General features: G+C 33.8%; 2 protein-coding genes across 2 annotated transcripts; one reads left to right on the top strand and one right to left on the bottom strand.

Moving 5' to 3' along the window:
- The first annotated feature begins 3,992 nt into the window (after positions 1 to 3,992).
- Positions 3,993 to 14,249, top strand: LOC133802585 (uncharacterized). Its single transcript, XM_062240925.1, has 19 exons — positions 3,993 to 4,344; positions 6,008 to 6,111; positions 6,644 to 6,730; positions 6,823 to 6,898; positions 6,982 to 7,056; positions 7,192 to 7,245; positions 8,505 to 8,564; positions 8,777 to 8,893; positions 9,609 to 9,703; positions 9,787 to 9,989; positions 10,517 to 10,614; positions 10,848 to 10,951; positions 11,051 to 11,216; positions 11,360 to 11,482; positions 11,605 to 11,684; positions 11,893 to 12,031; positions 12,268 to 12,300; positions 12,914 to 12,984; positions 13,066 to 14,249. Exons 1-19 carry the CDS (start codon positions 4,306 to 4,308, stop codon positions 13,781 to 13,783), a joined length of 2,442 nt encoding a protein of 813 aa, XP_062096909.1. The 5' UTR covers positions 3,993 to 4,305; the 3' UTR covers positions 13,784 to 14,249.
- Positions 14,250 to 14,630: 381 nt separating this feature from the next.
- On the bottom strand, positions 14,631 to 18,386 carry LOC133802586 (U3 snoRNP-associated protein-like EMB2271). Its single transcript, XM_062240926.1, has 7 exons — positions 17,849 to 18,386; positions 16,904 to 17,246; positions 16,372 to 16,596; positions 16,026 to 16,254; positions 15,633 to 15,811; positions 15,390 to 15,455; positions 14,631 to 14,829 (listed from the first exon to the last, which is right to left on the bottom strand). The coding sequence occupies exons 1-7, from the start codon at positions 18,259 to 18,261 to the stop codon at positions 14,752 to 14,754; spliced, it is 1,533 nt and encodes a 510-aa protein (XP_062096910.1). The 5' UTR covers positions 18,262 to 18,386; the 3' UTR covers positions 14,631 to 14,751.
- Positions 18,387 to 18,888: the final 502 nt, after the last annotated feature.

Here is an 18,888-nt window from a genome sequence, read left to right as displayed (position 1 = left end):
TCAAACCCTTAGCTAAAAAGACTATAATACCCCTCAAATTCTCCCAGCCCCCAAATCGTCTCCAAGGGTAAAATGGTCTTTCCCCCAATTCCCGCTAACTCCTTAAGTGTTCGTACCGTTTTCCAGTTAATCCCGTCACGTCCAACTAATTACCAAATTCTTATTCATTACTCAATACATCCCAAAATATTCTCTAAATTCCCAAAATACCCCTAGGCTCCCCCGAGCCGGGTATTAAACCCATCTGTGACTATTTCGCTAATCCGCTCACTAGGACCGTCTCGAGCCAAATACTGCAAATATATCCACATAATAATGTGATCTCAATCATTTATCACATATATTCACATTTATGCCCTCAACGGGCCAACATTACAAATATGCCCTTATGAACAATAAATGACCCACATGCATATTTAATACTCATAAACATGCATATAATATACTCACATAATCATGCATGCCACATAGTCACACATTTAATCAATTAACCCACATATATCCAATTATGCCCTCCCGACACGCTAATTAAGGCACTAAACCCTATTAGCAATTTTGGGTCGTTACAGATGTAAATTCTGTTTTGAGTGTATGTTTTGGAGATTTGGAATCAATGTTTAGCTTGGAGAAATTAGCTTGAAGGGAGCTCAATGCATCAACATTATTTTGGGACTCTAGTCGATATTCTGCAAAGACCACCAAGAAAGTACACAAGCTGGTCCTTATGAGATACGAGTTCCCCAATTGCAGCAAGCTTGTTGTAGAATTCTTTGAGTTTCTAAATGTACTTCGACGTAGTGAGAGATCCCTTCTTTAGCGCTAGCAATTTTCCATGAATTTCGGTAAACCGAGACATCGACGAGACATAGTAAATCTCAGCGAGGGCCCCCTAGATTTCTGGAGTAGTAGTATAGCTTACAATTTGACTGAGCATGGATTCCATGAGAGATGCATAAAACCAACTCATCACAAGCCGATTATAGCGTTGCCACAACGTGAATGCTCGATTGATGGTTGTGTCACCGGTTTGCAGAAATTTCAAAGGGCATGGAGTAGATCCATCAATGTAGCCATCTAATCCATGAGCCATAATGATGTTGAGTAGTTGATTTTGCGAAATTAGAAAGTTGTTCTCATCCACTTTGACGGAGAATGGTTGATTCATAGAAGGGATATTGAAGATGTTTTGGGTATTTTGAGACACACCAAACTAGGCATTTTGGGAAGGTGTGCCGGTGCTTGGAGAGGAGAGTATTTGGGAGGTTGGGCTGGTTTGAGCCATCGACGCCTGATACCATAAAGAGAAGAGAGAATGAAAGATTAATATGTCGTATATTGAAATAAAGGCCTCAACATGTACAAGTGACTATTGTGTAGTATATATACTATACACAAAACCTAAATAAAGCTATACAAAGCGTGGTACAAAGATATTTTTTAGTACTATAAATAATACAAAAAAATATATCATTAATTACTGAAACCTACATTAATTACATCATCTAACAAAAATACATATACCTAAAATAAACTTAATAAATTACATATAAAAGTTATAAAAAAATGTTAAAATAATTGAGCTACTGTATTACAATTAAAAAAAATTGTGGATTAGATACATTTTAATTATAAACTATGTAAAAAAAATTTCGTATATATATTTTTTTAATTTAATTTTTGTTTGATTACTTAATCGTTATTTTCTTTGGTTGACAAAATCTTGCATAAAAAAAAATCTTATTGGATACCTAGATTGAGGGAGCAAAGACTTAAACCGAACAAAATCTTGAATCACCCGCAAAAGCGTCCAATTTAATAAAATAAAAAAGTTAAAAATTAATATTTCTAGTGAAAAATTTATTTGAACTCCCTCTTATTAGAATTGATTGATATATGATGTTACATGATTATGTCTACAAAGCAACAAGTTCACATGGTCCAACAAGCATGGTGTGGTGTTGATGTGATTCGTAGGCCTTAACTTTGACAAAATTATTATTATTATTATTATTTTTGGCAAATTGACAAAATTATCATTAATAGTAAATGTCATTATTCATTCAAAATAACTTTGGCTAAAACCATAATCTTATTTGATATTTTTCACCAACGACAATATTAAAAAATATAGTTTAAAATTATTAAATTATCAGGCACGCTTGATATTCCAATACATACTCCAAACTAATATGGAGAATTATCTATCTATATATATTTACAAATAGTAACATCACTTTTGCGTATATTATAAAAGTATTTTCTATTTTCGATACTTAAGAAATTATAATTTAATTTTTTTTTGCATAATGACGTACATTATAATTATAACAGACATTCAAACAATTTTTAGAAATTTTTGAATAATTTACAGTGTTAAAATTAGAATTCAAATAATCAGTTATACACTTGTCTAATTTTTTTATACGCGTGAAAAACAAATTATTTGAACTGTGATTTCAGTACTGAAAATTATTCAGAATTTTTTAAAAATTAGTGGAATGACTATTATAACTATCATGTACGCTGTCATACAAAAAAAAAGTTATAATTTCATCAAGTACCAAAATTAGAAAATTCTCCTACAATAAAAACAAAAATGATGCTCCTACCTAAAAAAAACTCCTTATATATTTATATATACTAGGTAAAACATACTCCTTACCACTAGGTAAAAGTAATATTTTCTTTAATTGTCACAGAAATTTTTAATAAATAAATAATGTTATTAAAAAAATTAAACTAAAATATCGTCTATAATTAAAAAAACAAAAAAACCGATAATTTGTTATATGCACACTTTTTATATATAAAGTTAAAAGATATATAAGAATAATAAAATCAATTATAAGAGAGAAAGGCATGCCATGTCATTTCGAAAATGTTCAACAATTTATCATATAAATTTAACATTTAAAATGAAAGAAGAAGAAGCTAACATTTAATATCAAACCGACAATTACTCTAAATGAATATTTTTCATTTTGTTAAACAATATAACATAATATATGGTCCAGTAACCATTTGTCATAAATTAATATATATTTTTCTAAGGTTCTTTTTACAAATTACAAGGGCCGTTTTGATTAATTTTGATAAATATATTTCCTCGTTTTGTACTGATATCATTTTTACCAATGAGACTTGGACAACCTTGTCAAATTTCTAAATCACAAAAAATAAAAATAAAATTTAATGTCTTAAACCATAATGGGTAAATTCTATACTAAATTTGACTCTAAATTTGACTAATATGTTATATTTAGCCAAATTTTTATAATTATGCTTCAATACTTTGCATGCAAATTAACTAAAAAATTCAACAAAATTATTTAACTTTTATTGAAAATATACAAAAAGATTTATTTAAATAAATTAATTAAAAATTAAAAAGCTTTCAATCAATAAATTATATTAATTAATAGCAAAATACTAAATAAAAAATATAATATTTATTATGTGTTAATTTTAGTCCATGCTTTATTTTGTGATAAAAATTCATCACATAACAATGCATTACTTTCTTTTTTTCTTCAACATGCAAATATAATATAAAGACCAAGACCATAAAGTTGTTGATGAAGATATTAAATGTGGCAACCAAGTGGGGAGAAAAAGAGAACAAAGGCAACCAACAAGCTTCCAACTTTAAAGGAGCAAAATCAAACTAAGATTACAACCTAGAGAAAAAAGAAAACAAAACCTTTCTTTCTTACTTTCTTTTCTATCCCCAAATCTTTATATATTTCTCCAATTTCCTTAACTAATTTTTTTTTTCATCTTCACACTCAAATAGTAAAATCCCAAATTTTTTTACACTGCAATATATATATATAACATTGACAATATGAAAAAAAAAACAATTAATTACATTAGAAAACAATTATACAAGTTGTAGTAAGGGAGTAACAAAAACCCTTCTAACAATAAATTAAAAACAAATTATTTTTATTATTTGAATAAATTAGAAACCAAATATATCTAAAACAAATGAAATTATATTTTGATATCAGCCGTACACTCATCTCCATAGGCACTCTCTCATATCTCTCTCCCGCGATTGCTGGTGTTATTTGTTTCTCTCTCTCTCTTCTTCCTTTTCTCTCTTTCTCTGAAACCCCTTTATTCGATCCCAATTGAATCTAGGGTTTTCGCTTTCCTCTTGGATCTTTCTTGTGTGGAGGAACTGTAAGGTGATTTGTGGATTCGAGGGATTGGTGAGGGAGTGCTAGGGTTTCACGGAGTGGGGTTTCTGTAGATCTGACTACTGTTAGCCTCGTGGAGGCCATTTCTTTTGCCGAATTCAACATGTTTTGGCGTATGGCGGGCTTGTCCACTGCGTCTCCTGTGCGTTACCCGTTATCTTTTTCTTTTCTTTATTTTCTTTATTTACTTATATGTAACAGTGATCGATGTGCGCTGTGAATTGTTTTCTATGGTGATTTAATTTCTGGGTTTTCTTGATTTGATTTTGTTTTCTGTTATGTTGCCGTGAAAAATGTGGGATCGGATTAGAATTTCGAAAGTCTTGATTCAACATTGTTTTTGGGAAGTTTTGTAATTTTGTTTGAATTGGGAGTAGTTGGTATGTTATTAAGATTTTATAGGGATTTTTTATTAGATTGGTGCCCAAGTTGAGTAATTTATAGGCAGTTAGTTGTGCCATTTTGATTGCGGTTTAATGCCATAGTTTAAATTTCTGAAAGTGTTGGTTAAATAGGAATTGCTAACTTAGTGCTGGTATTTTGGATTCTTATCCGAGAAAAATAAGACCAAGATAGGTGCTGAATCTTGATGAGTAGAGTTGTGAATTGCAAAAGAGTGTATAGAGAAATAGTCTGAAGTAAGGTATAAATAGAGAAACGATCTTTTTTTTTTAGTTTTATAGAAACAGAGCAATTGGATATATGTATGAGAATGCAGACGCGGCAGTCTTATCTTGATACATATTATAATACATACCATTTTGCTATGTCATATCTGGTGCCATTTATTTGTTTATTTAGAATATTATGTACAGCGACTTATTTGATCTCCATCTTGAATGGAAATAGCATACTGAATTGAGGCTTTTTCAAGTAGCCAAATGTCAGTAGAGAGTAGTCTTCTGCGTACCATACTATATTAAGCACATTCTAGAACTGATCACGAGGAAGTTATTGAACATTTAAAATTATGCAAATCACTTCTTTTATTCAATCAATTTTATGAGTTAGAAATTTCTTAGTTTGTTGTCTTTCGTGAGTTTGAGAGTTGTTTTAAATTATGATTGGTGGCAAAGTGCAGCTAAATTTTGTTTTTATCAAGAAACATGCCTGAGCACGAATAAAATATTTATAGTAATTGAAGCGGATTAATAATTAGAGAAGTGTCAGTTTAGCAATCAAACCTGTGCTTGCCTCTCATGTTGTATGAGTGTCCTTCTTTCCATAAATTGTAGATCTAGATTGTCAATTATGAGGTATTTCCATTGATACTAAAAATACACATTGTCGATCGAGAGAGAAGTGTTTGGTTACGATTTGGTAGGTTGTTCAAGATTATTTGACCATTACAGGCGATGCCACCTTAACTTATCAAGGGATTGAAACACAAATAAAGTGGTACTATTGAATCAATTTGTTTACCAGAAAAAGTAACTAAAGGATAGGTAGGCTATAGAAAAAGGCTTAATGATGGTCTAACCTTGGTTGTGGCAAGATGTATTATTGTTCTATGTTAAGGATGGATGATATGTATTCCACTATTATGGACACATCGGGTGATGCAGCTTGCAAAATCTTGAAATAAGGACTGTTCAGGAATTAGGATTTTAGTTCAATTTTCTCTTGAGTTCGGTTATTGTTTTGTGTTCTTTTTAAGGCCATAAACAATTTTCTGATTTTATTTCCACTATTTCTTATTTACTTGCCATCTACTCACTCAAGTGGAATTGATTTTCTTCTATTGGGATGTTATATTATTTAATCAAGTTAAATGATTTTCGGTCTTATTTTCTCTTGTGTTGTAGGTGGAGACAATTTTGGACAAGGATAGTTTCACATTGGATGAACTTCTAGATGAAGACGAAATCATTCAAGAGTGCAAAGCTCTTAATGGACGACTGATTAACTTGTAAAGCTTTTTGTTGTTTTTTTTTACTTAAATCTATAAATAAATGTATGTACAGTTCTATTTTCACTTGTTTCATTTTTTCCTCATTTAAGCTCTGTGTTGTGTAATATAATGTATCCATTCAATTCTTAGTGCCATTGGAGGATGATCTTTCAAGAATTGTTATAAAAAGGATAGTTTTTAGTTAAGGCATGTGAATGGAATGCATAAATTGCAATATTCTACTATTATTTTTGAGCTTCTGACCTTGGAAGCTATTTTTTCTACTCCTGTAATGTTCAAGGCACACCTATTATATTTTGAAATGTTTGTACATTTTTTAAGATAGTCTCCTATTTTTCCGAAGTCCAAATAACTGTATAATTTTCATTGCTCTGGAAGTTACACACAAATTTTTATTGGATAATCTTAGTGATTGTTTAGTGTTATTTCAGTCACTTCCATGTGACATTTTTTTAGTTGCATCCTGATCATATATTCTTTAAATAAATACTTCTATTTAGTTTGCCTCTCCACTATTTTCGTTTTGTAGTTTGAGAGAAAGAGCCCAGGTTGAACAACTTATCAGATACATTGTTGAAGAAGCTCCTGATGATGCTGAGAGGAGACGGAATATTAAGTAGGTTTTTTTTTTTTGAAAGAGAATATAGCTTTTGCGTGTGAAGATTGTTTCAATGCAATTGTTGATCTTGCAAATATATTTTTCCACAGGTTTCCTTTCATTGCCTGTGAGATTTTTACTTGTGAAGTTGATATCATCCTCAAGACATTGGTAGAAGATGAAGAGGTCAGAAGTTTGACTATTTAGTCCTTTTTTTTACTTCAAAGGAAAAAGTGTAGTGTTTGACTATGTAGGTTTTCTTGTGGCAGTTGATGGATTTGTTATTTTCCTTTTTGGAACCAAAACATACTCACAGTCCGTTTCTGGCTGGGTACTTCAGCAAGGTACCTTTTTCATTAAATTTCAAACTTTAGTTATTTCTGGATTTTGGGACGAAACATTTTACATACATAATTTGAGAATACCATTTCATATTTGCCATTTTTAGGTCTTTTCCCATGATTCTTGTGTGTTTTCAGGTTGTCATATGCTTGTTGTTGCGTAAGACAGCTCCCTTTTTGAGCTATATTCAAGTAAGTACCTCAATTACTGTCTTTTAATTTCATGTAAATTGTAAAAATATCTTGCCTTTCTCTTTTGTTAATTCTTCTTGTCAGAAATTCCTGTTTGGATTAAGATTTTTGTATGGCTTGTTACTTCTGTGTCACTTATATCTGAAGTGTTGGAGGTTGTTGTAATAGAATTCAAAGAAGCATTCATGATATTATGGTTTACTCTGAGTTTTGATCTTCAAAAGCTTATTGGTCATTGTTGGCACAGTTGTAATGTTAGCACCCATTTTAATTATTCAGGGGTTCTTTTAAACACATTGCTTCACAGAATAAATTATTAAACATTTGTCATCTTATCTTCAGGTTTAGTTAAATTTTATTATTGTTTAAAATTTAGTAATGTTTTTAAATAAACCTTTTTGCTTTCTATTGTTACCAAGTGATATGCTTTTGCCGACTGGCTAAGTGACCACGGAAAACTAGGGGCTGTCATTTGACAGGACTCCCTTTAGAAATAATTACTTATGCTCGTGGGGTTACACGAAGTGTGGATGTGCTTCTAATAACTAGATATGTATTAGTAATGCAAAATGAGTGGGAGAAAATGCTCCATGATTTCAATTTGATTATATGATGTAAAGATTTTAAGGGCATTTTGTTTTCTGTTTTGTTTGGGGACTTGAGTTTTTTGTTGTAATGTTTCTTGTTTTTCAATGTTTTAAGTGTGATTCACTCACACCTTTCCTGTATTAATTTCTCATTAATACAAAATGATTTTTCTTTTAAAAAATATATTAAAAGGTAGGATGTGATAGTAAGAAGTTGGGAAAGGAGTGAATTATAATACAATGCAATTAGTTTGGCAGTATATGCTGTACGATGATATGTACTTGTGGACTTGCAAGCCAATATTGTGGGAACAAGGAATGTAACTAATTAGAGAATAAATCAATGATTTCTTTTTCTCCTTTTAAATATAAAATTCGCTGGAACCAAATTAGAAGTTTTCTGCTTTCAGAACCTCCTTTCCGTACGTTCCTGGTTAAATCAATACTACCCCTCCAAATTTTAAAAGAAAGAAAGTTTGTTATGACTGAATTGAAAAATCTTCAGTTTATTGGCAAATTTTTCATGTAGTGTGAGATGTTTAGATTTAGTTCTTTGTCTGTACCAGCTGTGTGTTTTAAATTGTAACTAGAAAATATTATTACATTCCGTATTGAGCTTTTTCTTGATGTCACTTTTACTTATTCTTAGTTTGAACTTGTGTGATTGTCCAGGCTCATCGAGAAATTATGCAGAAGCTTGTTGACCTGATTGGAATCACATCCATTATGGAGGTATACTACTTTTTACCCTTTCTTGATGTTTTATAACTTCATTTCTTTGTCCTCTGTTTTGATTTTACCTAACTGTTGAAAACCTTTGGACTTCTTATTGCCACTGCTCTCCATTGAAGGAAAACTCTTGTTTTTTCTGCCCCCCCTGCACTTGGTGTGTTAGGATACACAATTGTTATAAATAATGAAAAAAGTATTTTCTTGTTGAATAGGTCTTAATACGGTTGATTGGGGCTGATGAACATATGTACGCAAATTATACAGACGCAGTGCAGTGGATACAAGACTCAAATGTGCTGGAGATGATTGTGGATAAGTTCAGCTCTTCAGTAAGTACTTTGAAGTGTACATGAGAGCTACATTTAGTGAATTTGCGTGTATTCGCGATTAAGCTCTTCTCAGTTTTTCGTCTTCTTTCTTTAGTTGTGCTTGTTAGCTGATTCCCATGTCAGTTAGCTTCATACTAATTTTTGTATCTCTAGAATGTTTCCTATAGAGCTATGGTTTTTGGTAAAATCTTCATTTCTTGAATTCTCCAAATATCAGTTTGCAACAGAAAATAATTATTAGGATTCAATTTTGCTTCTTTCAAATCGGCCTCTCCTGGTATTTTAATACGAAATATATTAGCTTATCTGCCTTTTGTGTAGATTTAAAATTATATTATAGATAACCTCCTTTTAATTTTGCTTTTTTGTAATTTTTACCCATTTTTATTTCATAATGGATCATTTTGATAGTAAGAGTTGAAATAGATTTGTTTCTTTTATTACGTAGAAAAGGCCAAAGTCTTATTAATCTTGATGGTGCTTCTAGCTTTGTGGACAATTACGTTATATTATTTTATATTAAAGTATATTAGATAAATAGAAGATCTAATTCTTTCTTATGAACTTGGTTTTATGTTGAAATCAGTAAAGAAAATGACAATGGTAATATATATATAAATACTTTTTTTTATGAATAACACCTGGTTGTAGAGAGTGCTGATATCTTGGAATGCTAAACGTTACATGCTGAATCTTTTTAAAATGAATCGTACAGGATTCTCCAGAAGTGCATGCTAATGCAGCAGAAACACTTTGTGCGATTACGCGTTTTGCACCTGCTGGACTTTCTGCTAAAATTTCAAGCCCAAGGTAGTATTTATACATCATATTTTATACCGATAGTGTTATGCTCTAGCTTTCCTGTTAGAATTAATTTAATTTTTCTGTTGCAGCTTTGTTGGAAGATTGTTTCGTCATGCCTTGGAGGAATCACGCCCAAAATCTGTTTTAATTAACTCATTGACAATATGCATATCTTTGTTAGACCCTAAGAGATTAAACATGGGAGCATATCACATGTTTGGCCGTCAAATGACTCTTGGATCCACTGTAACTGCTAATCCAGATACAGTTGAGGGCATGCTGGAGAGCTTAGGTGAATTTTTGTTTCTCTCATTTCCTATCTATTTTGGCTCAGTTTCCATGCGTCTGTGTTAAAATGTGTGGGAACATGATATTGTTAGCTGTGTTTTAGTACAATTAGAGGTTTGGATGAACTATTTGGTTCTCAAACTTATCTTGTCCATTGGCACTGCCTCAAGCATTCTAACAAATGGTTAGAGGCTAATCATCTTGTAGAATTGTCTATACTAGGTAATCTCAGTAGAAGCAACTCATGCAAGAAAAGGTTATGCATCTTACATAAGTTACTTTCCACTTCCATTAGGGAAGTGAACCTTTTTCATTTTAACCCACCTCCCAAGCTTGATGGCGTCTCTTTAATTATTCATGGCCTCCCAAGCTTGTATATGTGTTATATTTGTATCTCTTTAATCTTTATGTCTTTTATGAATGATCAATTTGTGTTCTTGTTTCTTATCCCCAAAAATGATCAATTTATGAAGCTCTTTTTATTCGTTTTGAAATTACGTGCTGACTATTTATCACTTGTTATCATGCCAGGTGATTTGCTCAAGCTTTTAGATGTTTCATCTTCTGACAACATCTTGTTAACTACATATGGCAAGTTACAGCCCCCTGTAGGAAAGCATCGTTTAAAGGTAGGTGTATGGGCCATATTATCTGGTCTAGATTAATTACTGCCTTTTTTGGTTTGTTTCTCAATTTCTCTTTGTCCATGTGGATCAATTACATGGACTGTTTATGTTTGATTGACATAGAGTTTTTAGCATTATAATTGATGTCTACTTGAGTAATGTCGTCAATGTAAGCTAATGGGCTAACACGCATCTAAACTCTGTGCTGGATTGCACTGAATTGTGTAATTTTTCAGATTGTAGAGTTTATTTCAGTGTTACTGGCAGTTGGCAGTGAAGCTGCTGAGAAGGAATTGATCCGTCTTGGAGCTGTACAACGAATTTTAGACTTGTTCTTTGAGTAAGTCCTTAAGCTCTTTTCCAAGCCAAAAAAAAAGGCTGCGACTCATGTTGTGATGGATGGTTAATTCTCCTATTCCCTGGTTTGTTCCTACTTTAGGTACCCGTATAATAACTTTCTGCATCACCACGTAGAGAACATTATAATTTCATGTTTGGAGAGCAAGAATGCTCCACTTGTAGAACATGTTCTCCGTGACTGTAATCTTATTGGGAAAATACTTGAAGTGGAAAAGAACGTCACATTGACAGCTGATTCAAACAAGGTGGTCCACTTCTTCATAATTGGTGATTATACATTTATCAGGATTGTGTATTCTGTGTGAGCTTGTGTTGCATTTTCTTCTTTTTTCTGTTCTTAGTACAGATGTTAGATGTGTGATTTAACATGTTCATTCTTGCTGTGCAGCCAACAGTCCCTGCTGAGGGCAGATCGCCACCCAGAATAGGGAATATTGGACATATCACTCGTTTATCAAACAAAATTAATCAACTTGGGAATTCAAATAGTGACGTTCTGGCTATATTGCAGGTTTGCTTTTATTTTTTAAAAGTGTTTGCAGGCATAATACTTTTAGCTGAAAAATTTGTTTGCTTAGAATCTTTTGTACTACTATATTTTTCATTAATATTGTTCTATATTACTTCTTATAGGGAAACAGTGAATGGTCTGATCATACAAATGTCTTAGCGAAGCGTAATGTTCTGGAGAATGTTTATCAGTGGGCTTGTGGGTATGTTCTTTTTCTTAAAATTGTTTCTTTGAGTTAGTATCTTCTGTTTTGTTGTTTTAAGTGCTACTTTTAAAAAATTTGTGATCATGCACACAAATATATTTAATCTGGATTAAAATTATTGCTTTTTTGCTTGTATTAATGTAATACCTCTCTCTCTCTCACTGTATCCTGCTTGAGTTATCTAACTAGTCATTTAATATAACAGGCGGCCAACCGCATTACAGGACCGGGCAAGGGACAGTGATGATGATGATTACCAAGATAGAGATTATGATGTTGCAGCCCTAGCAAACAACTTGAGCCAGGCTTTCCGCTACGGCATGTATAGCAATGATATGGATGAGGTGCATAATAACAATGATATGATGTTGAAATTTTCACTAGTATAATTTGTATAGAATGTAATCTGATTATCTGATTCTTGCCTTGTGAGTCTTGATTGTTATAAGATCTATTGACAATTTTATTTTGCATATATCTATTGCTATGCTTCACATGCATACCATTGATAGTGCTTCTAACTGCTATTTCTACTGTGTTATGATTATTTTGTAACTGGAAAACCTTCATGCATTTTCAGGGCCATGGATCACTCGAACGCGGAGATGACGAGGTATGAGAACAATTTTTTTTTGGCTTTTTGTTGGGAATATATTCTTGTGTAATATATAGGGTATTCTCATGCACTGATAAATACTTGATTGAACCTTGAATTTCATAGAAAGTTGCTATACAGAAGTTAATGTTTGATCTAAGTAGTTCTTCTATGTACTGATTGAGGTTACTATTATGTATGTTTTCTGTAACATGTACTAGTTTGCTTCACCTGACAAACTACAAATATTTGGCCTATAAGCTGCATTGCTTTATTTTCCTGTATTACTAGCAGGAGCTATAGCCTGTTATTTTAATTAGAAATTTATGCAGTTTCTATATTGACAAACTGATTATCGCATGTTATTTCTATTACTGTTGCTAGTACTTAATCTGATCTATATTTGTGCTTGCATGATAGATATACAAACATAACCGAGTTCATTCTTTTCCCTGAAAAATAATAATGATTACAAGTAAAATAATTTTTGTGAGCCATAGACAGAATATAAAGACAGTCTTGGAGACATGTTTTTCTGACTTGAGCTTGAGCATTAGTTTTTTCTTTCAAGTGTATATTCAGTAGAGGATTTTTGGTAATGAGAGAAGTTTTTTGCATGACACATGGGCAGGATGTCTACTTTGATGACGAATCTGCTGAAGTTGTGATATCTTCTCTGCGGTTGGGAGATGACCAGGACAGGTAGGTTGAAATTATTGTGCGTTCATCCTGTCTGTTGTGCTCTCGTCAAGGTTTGTTGATGTGATACTGTTGCTCTTGCAGTGGTTCTCTCTTTACAAATTCCAACTGGTTTGCTTTTGAAGAAGACAACAGTGATCCCAATGAGCGTTCAACCGGGCCACTTGCTTCCCCGTCACCTAATGCAGAAGGAACCAGTGCTCTCAATGGTGGTGAGAACGATGTTAATGTTGGGGAAGACATTACAGTTGAAGTAAAAAATGTTTCAGAAGACGTTAATGCTAGTGAGGAGGATGAATTGATCGACACTGCAACATCTTCGGTAGAACCGGAAGCAAAATCAGAAGATACTGTGTTGCAGGAATCTAGCACTTTAAGAGAAATGGAATCAAAAGAAACTGATAAACCCCCTGAGTGGGTTGAATGGAGGGAGACTTCGGACTCTGGTGACCCATCTAATATCCTACCAAATGGTGAGCTTCAGTTGGAATCTTCAGATGCTGCGAAACCTTTGGAATCCCCAGATGCTGCAAAACCTTTGGAATCTTCTGATGCTGCCAAACCTTCTCCCTCGTCTCCTGATAAAGTAGCAGACAATGAAGAAGCTGCCAGTGGACCTTCGGCAGCATTAGAGGACAAGACCCCAAGTCCAGTTCCTGCTGAGCCATCAAAATCAGATGATGAGACTGCAGTTTCAGACCCAGCCACTACCGGCATTGCTGAGACAACAGTTGAAAAAGATGGCAGCTCTTCGAAAGCTACCATTGAAGATAAAAAGGAAAAAGAAGTAGAAGGGAACTGATGTAAATTCTCAAATTCAGTTTTAACTGGGCTAACTCGGAATTTAAGCAAAACATTGATCGTCAGGTGGGAAAGTTGGATTTTAGACAATTTGGTTGGCTAGGCAACTGTATTATATAGAGCCTTGTGTGCATTGATGGTGCAGTTGTATTAAAAAGCAGGGCTGCTGATTTTTTTGTCCCATACCTGAGAATTTGCTCTCCCCTTAGCCTCAACTTCAAGAAAGCAAATTTTAAGGAAAAGAAAAGAAAAAAACCAATTGGGGAGAGGTTCTGATTTGCGAACTCTCTAGCCGGTAGTAGTAGTACAATGTTTCTATTTTGGTATTTTCTCTCACGTGTTGCATACATTTTTCATCAAGGATCTGTCAATATATAATTTCCTTTTTTTAATTTATTCTTAAGTACATCCATGTTCAAATGATTTCAGAAGCTAATCTGAATATATCTTGATTGCTATTATTGTAATTCTTGCAAAGAAATTTTCTCTATTTTTTCTATATGTACACGGTTTGTCTTGGGTTTAACACAACTTGGTCTTTCATCTAAGTAAAGGGTGAAGAGAATTTATGCCTTCTGGTTCTATCACGGAACAAAGCCATCATAATATGACGTTTAGGCTTCTTTTCATAGTGAATTTTCTCACGTGTTGTAATATAATTATGTAAATTTATAATTTAAATAATTTATAATTTTTTAATGACAATCGAACTTTTTTATTTTGGGTAAATAACCTTCGTAATGAACAGTTCTGTTCGGGAGATATATGCATATATGTATATATGCTTGTTCATTTTGAACTCACTCGTATCAAAAAGGTAGATAATGTAAATGAATGAGGAAGGTAAATGATAATGAACACAATCACATATATTAAGGTTGACCAGGAAAAGAAAAATGTTTTCATTTATATTATCAACTCACTGTATAATAAAAAAATTGGGAAGCTACAAAATTGTTTTTTGCCATCTTAAGAAAGCTTGAGTGGATGAATTGCTACTCCATTGTGAGCTGTAGGGATGCGTCCCCACCTTCCCAAGCGAGGTTCCTGTAAAATCAAACACACATCCATAAGAAACAAAAAAATCAAAATAGACCAAGAATTTCACAGAGTTCTATTTTATCTAAAAAAAATCACAAAGTTCTTTTTTATCTAAAGAATTTCACAAAGTTGTTAGCCATTCAGTATGACCGAAAATCATTCGGTCTTTTTAACATATTTTCAATTTTGTGTGACCCTAACAATAGCATCAATCTTTACTTTTTATACCAAACTCCAACCCCTCTTGTCTCTTTTCCTCGCATCAAAAACTGTTTCATGATATCTACCCTACCCTTTTTTCAATGTTGTCAAATGATGAAATAACTTGTCATGCTAACTTGTCATGCCACCACCCAACAAGTCCTGTTTAAGTTGTACTAAATTCTTCAACTGACTGTTTTTATGTTTCAACTTCAAACAATAATCCTAAAAGCAAATATCTAAAGTTGAATTTTCCTTCAAGTCATGCAAGTCTTTTTACTCACACCAAATACAAGAAAAAGAATAAATAAAAAAGAGAGAACATAAATCATAATGAGGGGAGTTAACAAGGGTAAGAGAATTGCCTGCCCCACTCCAGCAATAAGGAATTCTCCAGATTTTGCAAAAGCCAAGGAATTCACAAACCCAACCTGCATTGCACAAAAGATAAGAAAATATATGAGTTGACCAGAAAATTCAAAATTTGGTAAAGAAAGGTAAATATCCTGTCCTTTTTCATCTACACCTCTCCTTATTTAATATATATATATATCCTTTTCCATCCTCTCGGAGTAGTAATAGGGATTTGTTACTTCTTTTTCACTTACCACAGGTAGATTGTATAAGGGTTGAATGTCTTTGGTTTCACTCCCAATACTCCACAAACGAACAGAACCATTACCAGCTCCTGATGCAGCAAGGTCACTACTTCTACAGACGGCCACTGAACTGACCCAGGAATATACAGATGAAGAAACAAACCTTTCAGAGGTGTGGTTACCATTTTCTGTATTTTAGGATCCAACAAAAATAGAGGTCAATAAGCCAGCACAAGAAACGGTCAATAAATTGCAAGAACATCCAAAGTTGGTATCTTTCAGTTTCATCTTCATCTCAAGGTAAAATAAAATTAAACATACAAAAGCACCGGAATGAAAGAAGCTTAAGGTTTCAACAAAGGCAAGAGAAAAGAGGGGGAGAAGGGGAATCATTATCCTTACCTATGTGGCCGTTAGGAATTCTTGGGCATTCCTTCTGTTCTAAGTTCTTGTTTGAAGCCAACAAAGCGTGTGCATTCTTGACAATGTAAGCGGGCTTCTTTCGCAGTAGGCTCCACAGCTCAACACTTCCATCATCAGTGCCAGATAAGAATTCATCATTACTAATAAAGCAACAACATTCTAGAGAGGAAGCAGGGGCACGGAACACTAATCGTGACTCTTCAGGTACCTAATTAGGCAAGAACAGAGACTGATATCAAAACCAAATGTGCTATAGAGTGGATAACTGAGTACTACCTCACTTGTGTGAAGTAACCATTTGTAAAAAGAAATCATTTTACCCTACCTTAAACAACTGCATACTCCTATCACGTCCAACCGTCAAAACCCGCTCTTTTCGTAGGCAATCAATGGTCAACACTTCACTTTGATGACCAAATAAAGAACTTATGTAGGCTCTGTCCTCTGCATTCCATATCTTGACAGTTCGATCATATGAACCAGAAAAAAGTTCAGAAGTCCCTTGCCTAAATGTTAAGCATGAAACAGGTCCTCTGTGCCCTGGAAATGCCTGTCAAACACATAAGTGTCGTCACATGAATGAAATTATGACCCCATGTTCTCAAATAGGGCTTTCTCTGGAATACTTTCTAATAATATATCTCAACAAATTGGCCTAAAGAAGAGTTAACCGGACAGAAAATATAGTCAGCCAATCACGAAAACATATATCCAACACTCAGCTCTTGACCCAATTAAAGAAAGTTTCATAACTTAAGAGTTTAGCTGTACTTTCTTAATTAAGCCTTCTAAAATGTTTGAATTACACTTAATTCATATTCCAAGACTATCTTAGTAGCTGACAAAAAAATATTTACCTGAATATGTTCTCTTGTACGAGTATCCCATAAATGAACATGACGGTCAGAACCTCCACTTGCCAAATATCGTCCATCTGAGCTAACAGCCAACGAAAAAACAAGTTTACTGTGCTTACTAGCCCGGCCTTGTGGATCCTTGGCCCCATGGGACTTTAGTACTGCATCACTAGGCCATCTATATTTTTCACCTCTCCCACTTTCTACATCCCAATGCAAAATAGTACCGTCTTTAGAAGCAGAAAAGCCCTTCAAGTCATCGTCTGATAGAACCACAGCTGTAACAGGTTGCCGATGCTTCACTAATACTTGAAACTGATCAGAAGCTTCTGGCTTTTGGAGCCTGAATATGAATAAAATTGCATTACAAACATGTACATTTAAAAAAAATTGTCAAAAAACGTATTAATTGAGCTAAGAAATATAGTTCTACACTTTTACACATGCCCATCATGCTTTTTGATTACTCCTTTAGCCTTTACAAAGGTTGAATCAGCTAATAATTGTCTTCCGCATTGTTACAAATAGACCCTCCTTAATGAATTTTGATTTGATAATAAGTTTGGACCATCCTTAAGCATTTTGATTTGATAATACGTTGGGAAATTAATATATATCTAGCCACAAGTACCGAACAAGTTGTAAGCCAATATCGAATATCTTAACTTGAAGAGATTAACTTAAAAAAAAATTCAGCTTTAACTGGGATTAGTCTTCAACCCAAAGTTCACGATACAGAATCTCACAAGAAAAACAACCCAATAACTTAATAAGCATAATAGTTAAGATATTACATTCTAATGCATATGGTTCAGTGTATGGCTTTCTCAATTAAATATGAGATTCAACTTCAACCATGAAAAAAAACACTTCAATGAGTGAATACCCAATAGAAAAAAACCAAAATTCTCATAAACCAATATTAGCATTTGGTCAAGAGATTACCTCGAAGCGACTGATCTTCGAAGCCGGCCACTTTCCTCGAGCTGCTTCTGCTGCAAAATCTGAGCAACCAAAGAGTCTCTCTCTCCTTCCTCAATTTCCTTACCACTATCTCCTCCCTCATCATCATCATCATCTTCCTTGGCCGATTTTCTCATTTTCTCCAAAAGCTCAGTCGCCAACCTCTTCCTAGTCTCGTCCACAGTCTCTTCCACCTCATTCTCATTACCGTTGGCTCCACCATCTTCGTCGGAACCGGAAAAAAAATCTTCGGAATCGCTGCTCTCAATAAAATCTTCATTCTTGGTCTTCTTCCGCCGCCTCTTGGGATCATTGCCGAAGAATGCATCGTCGGTGAGCGAAGAAGCCTTGCCCTTCTTTGATCCCTTAGGGCCCGAGCCTCTCTTGTTGTTCATGCTGGAGGGCTCAGCAGAGCAATGGGAAGAATGGTCTCAGAAATGGCGTTCAGGTTTTTGTTCCAGAAGAGAAAAGTTGGTTAGGGTTTAAGCTTTAGGGTTTCTCTGATAGAAGAGAGACAACAAAGGTTTAGGTGTCACTCACTTCACTTGTTTGAACATTCGGTCATGGGTTTCGGATCCGGATCCGGATCTCGGGTCGGTAACTTTGCTTTTTATTCACACTAATAAAAAATTATTTTAATAAGCAATATTATTTGATTTATTCCAACAAAAATAAAAAAGCAATGGCATCTATATCTATATAATATAAAGGGAAATTTGACATTTTAGGCTAAAATTAAACCCATGCTGTTTAATTAAACTATCTAATTATATATTTTTTAACTATTTTTTTAATTCTTTTCCATCCCAAAAATACCCTTATTCTAAACAAAAAAAAGTCACATTCATTCTCTCTCTCTCTCACTCTTACTCTCTCTCTCTCGCTCTCTCTCTCTCTCTCAGACAAAAAAAAACCACCACGGCTTGCAGTCAGCCGGACCTCCACCCACCACGACCTCAGCCAGACCTCAGCCGGACCTCCCACACACTCAACCGACCTCCACATTCATTTTTCTCACCCAA

The sequence above is a fragment of the Humulus lupulus genome, chromosome 9 (genome assembly GCF_963169125.1).
Source record: "Humulus lupulus chromosome 9, drHumLupu1.1, whole genome shotgun sequence".
Lineage (NCBI taxonomy): Eukaryota > Viridiplantae > Streptophyta > Magnoliopsida > Rosales > Cannabaceae > Humulus > Humulus lupulus.
This window is presented reverse-complemented; position numbering and strand designations above follow the sequence as displayed.

Bases quoted from the DNA above. Each gene is read 5' to 3' on its own strand.
- LOC133802585 (XM_062240925.1), top strand. From the start codon at position 4,306: ATGTTTTGGCGTATGGCGGGCTTGTCCACTGCGTCTCCT. The intron at 8,894-9,608 runs GTAAGTACTTTG...TGAATCGTACAG, and splicing joins TGGATAAGTTCAGCTCTTCA to GATTCTCCAGAAGTGCATGC. The intron at 12,032-12,267 runs GTGCATAATAAC...ATGCATTTTCAG, and splicing joins ATAGCAATGATATGGATGAG to GGCCATGGATCACTCGAACG.
- LOC133802586 (XM_062240926.1), bottom strand. From the start codon at position 18,261: ATGAACAACAAGAGAGGCTCGGGCCCTAAGGGATCAAAGAAGGGCAAG. The intron at 15,812-16,025 runs GTAAGGATAATG...CCTAAAATACAG, and splicing joins AATTCCTAACGGCCACATAG to AAAATGGTAACCACACCTCT. The intron at 15,456-15,632 runs GTAAGTGAAAAA...TGTGCAATGCAG, and splicing joins CCTTATACAATCTACCTGTG to GTTGGGTTTGTGAATTCCTT.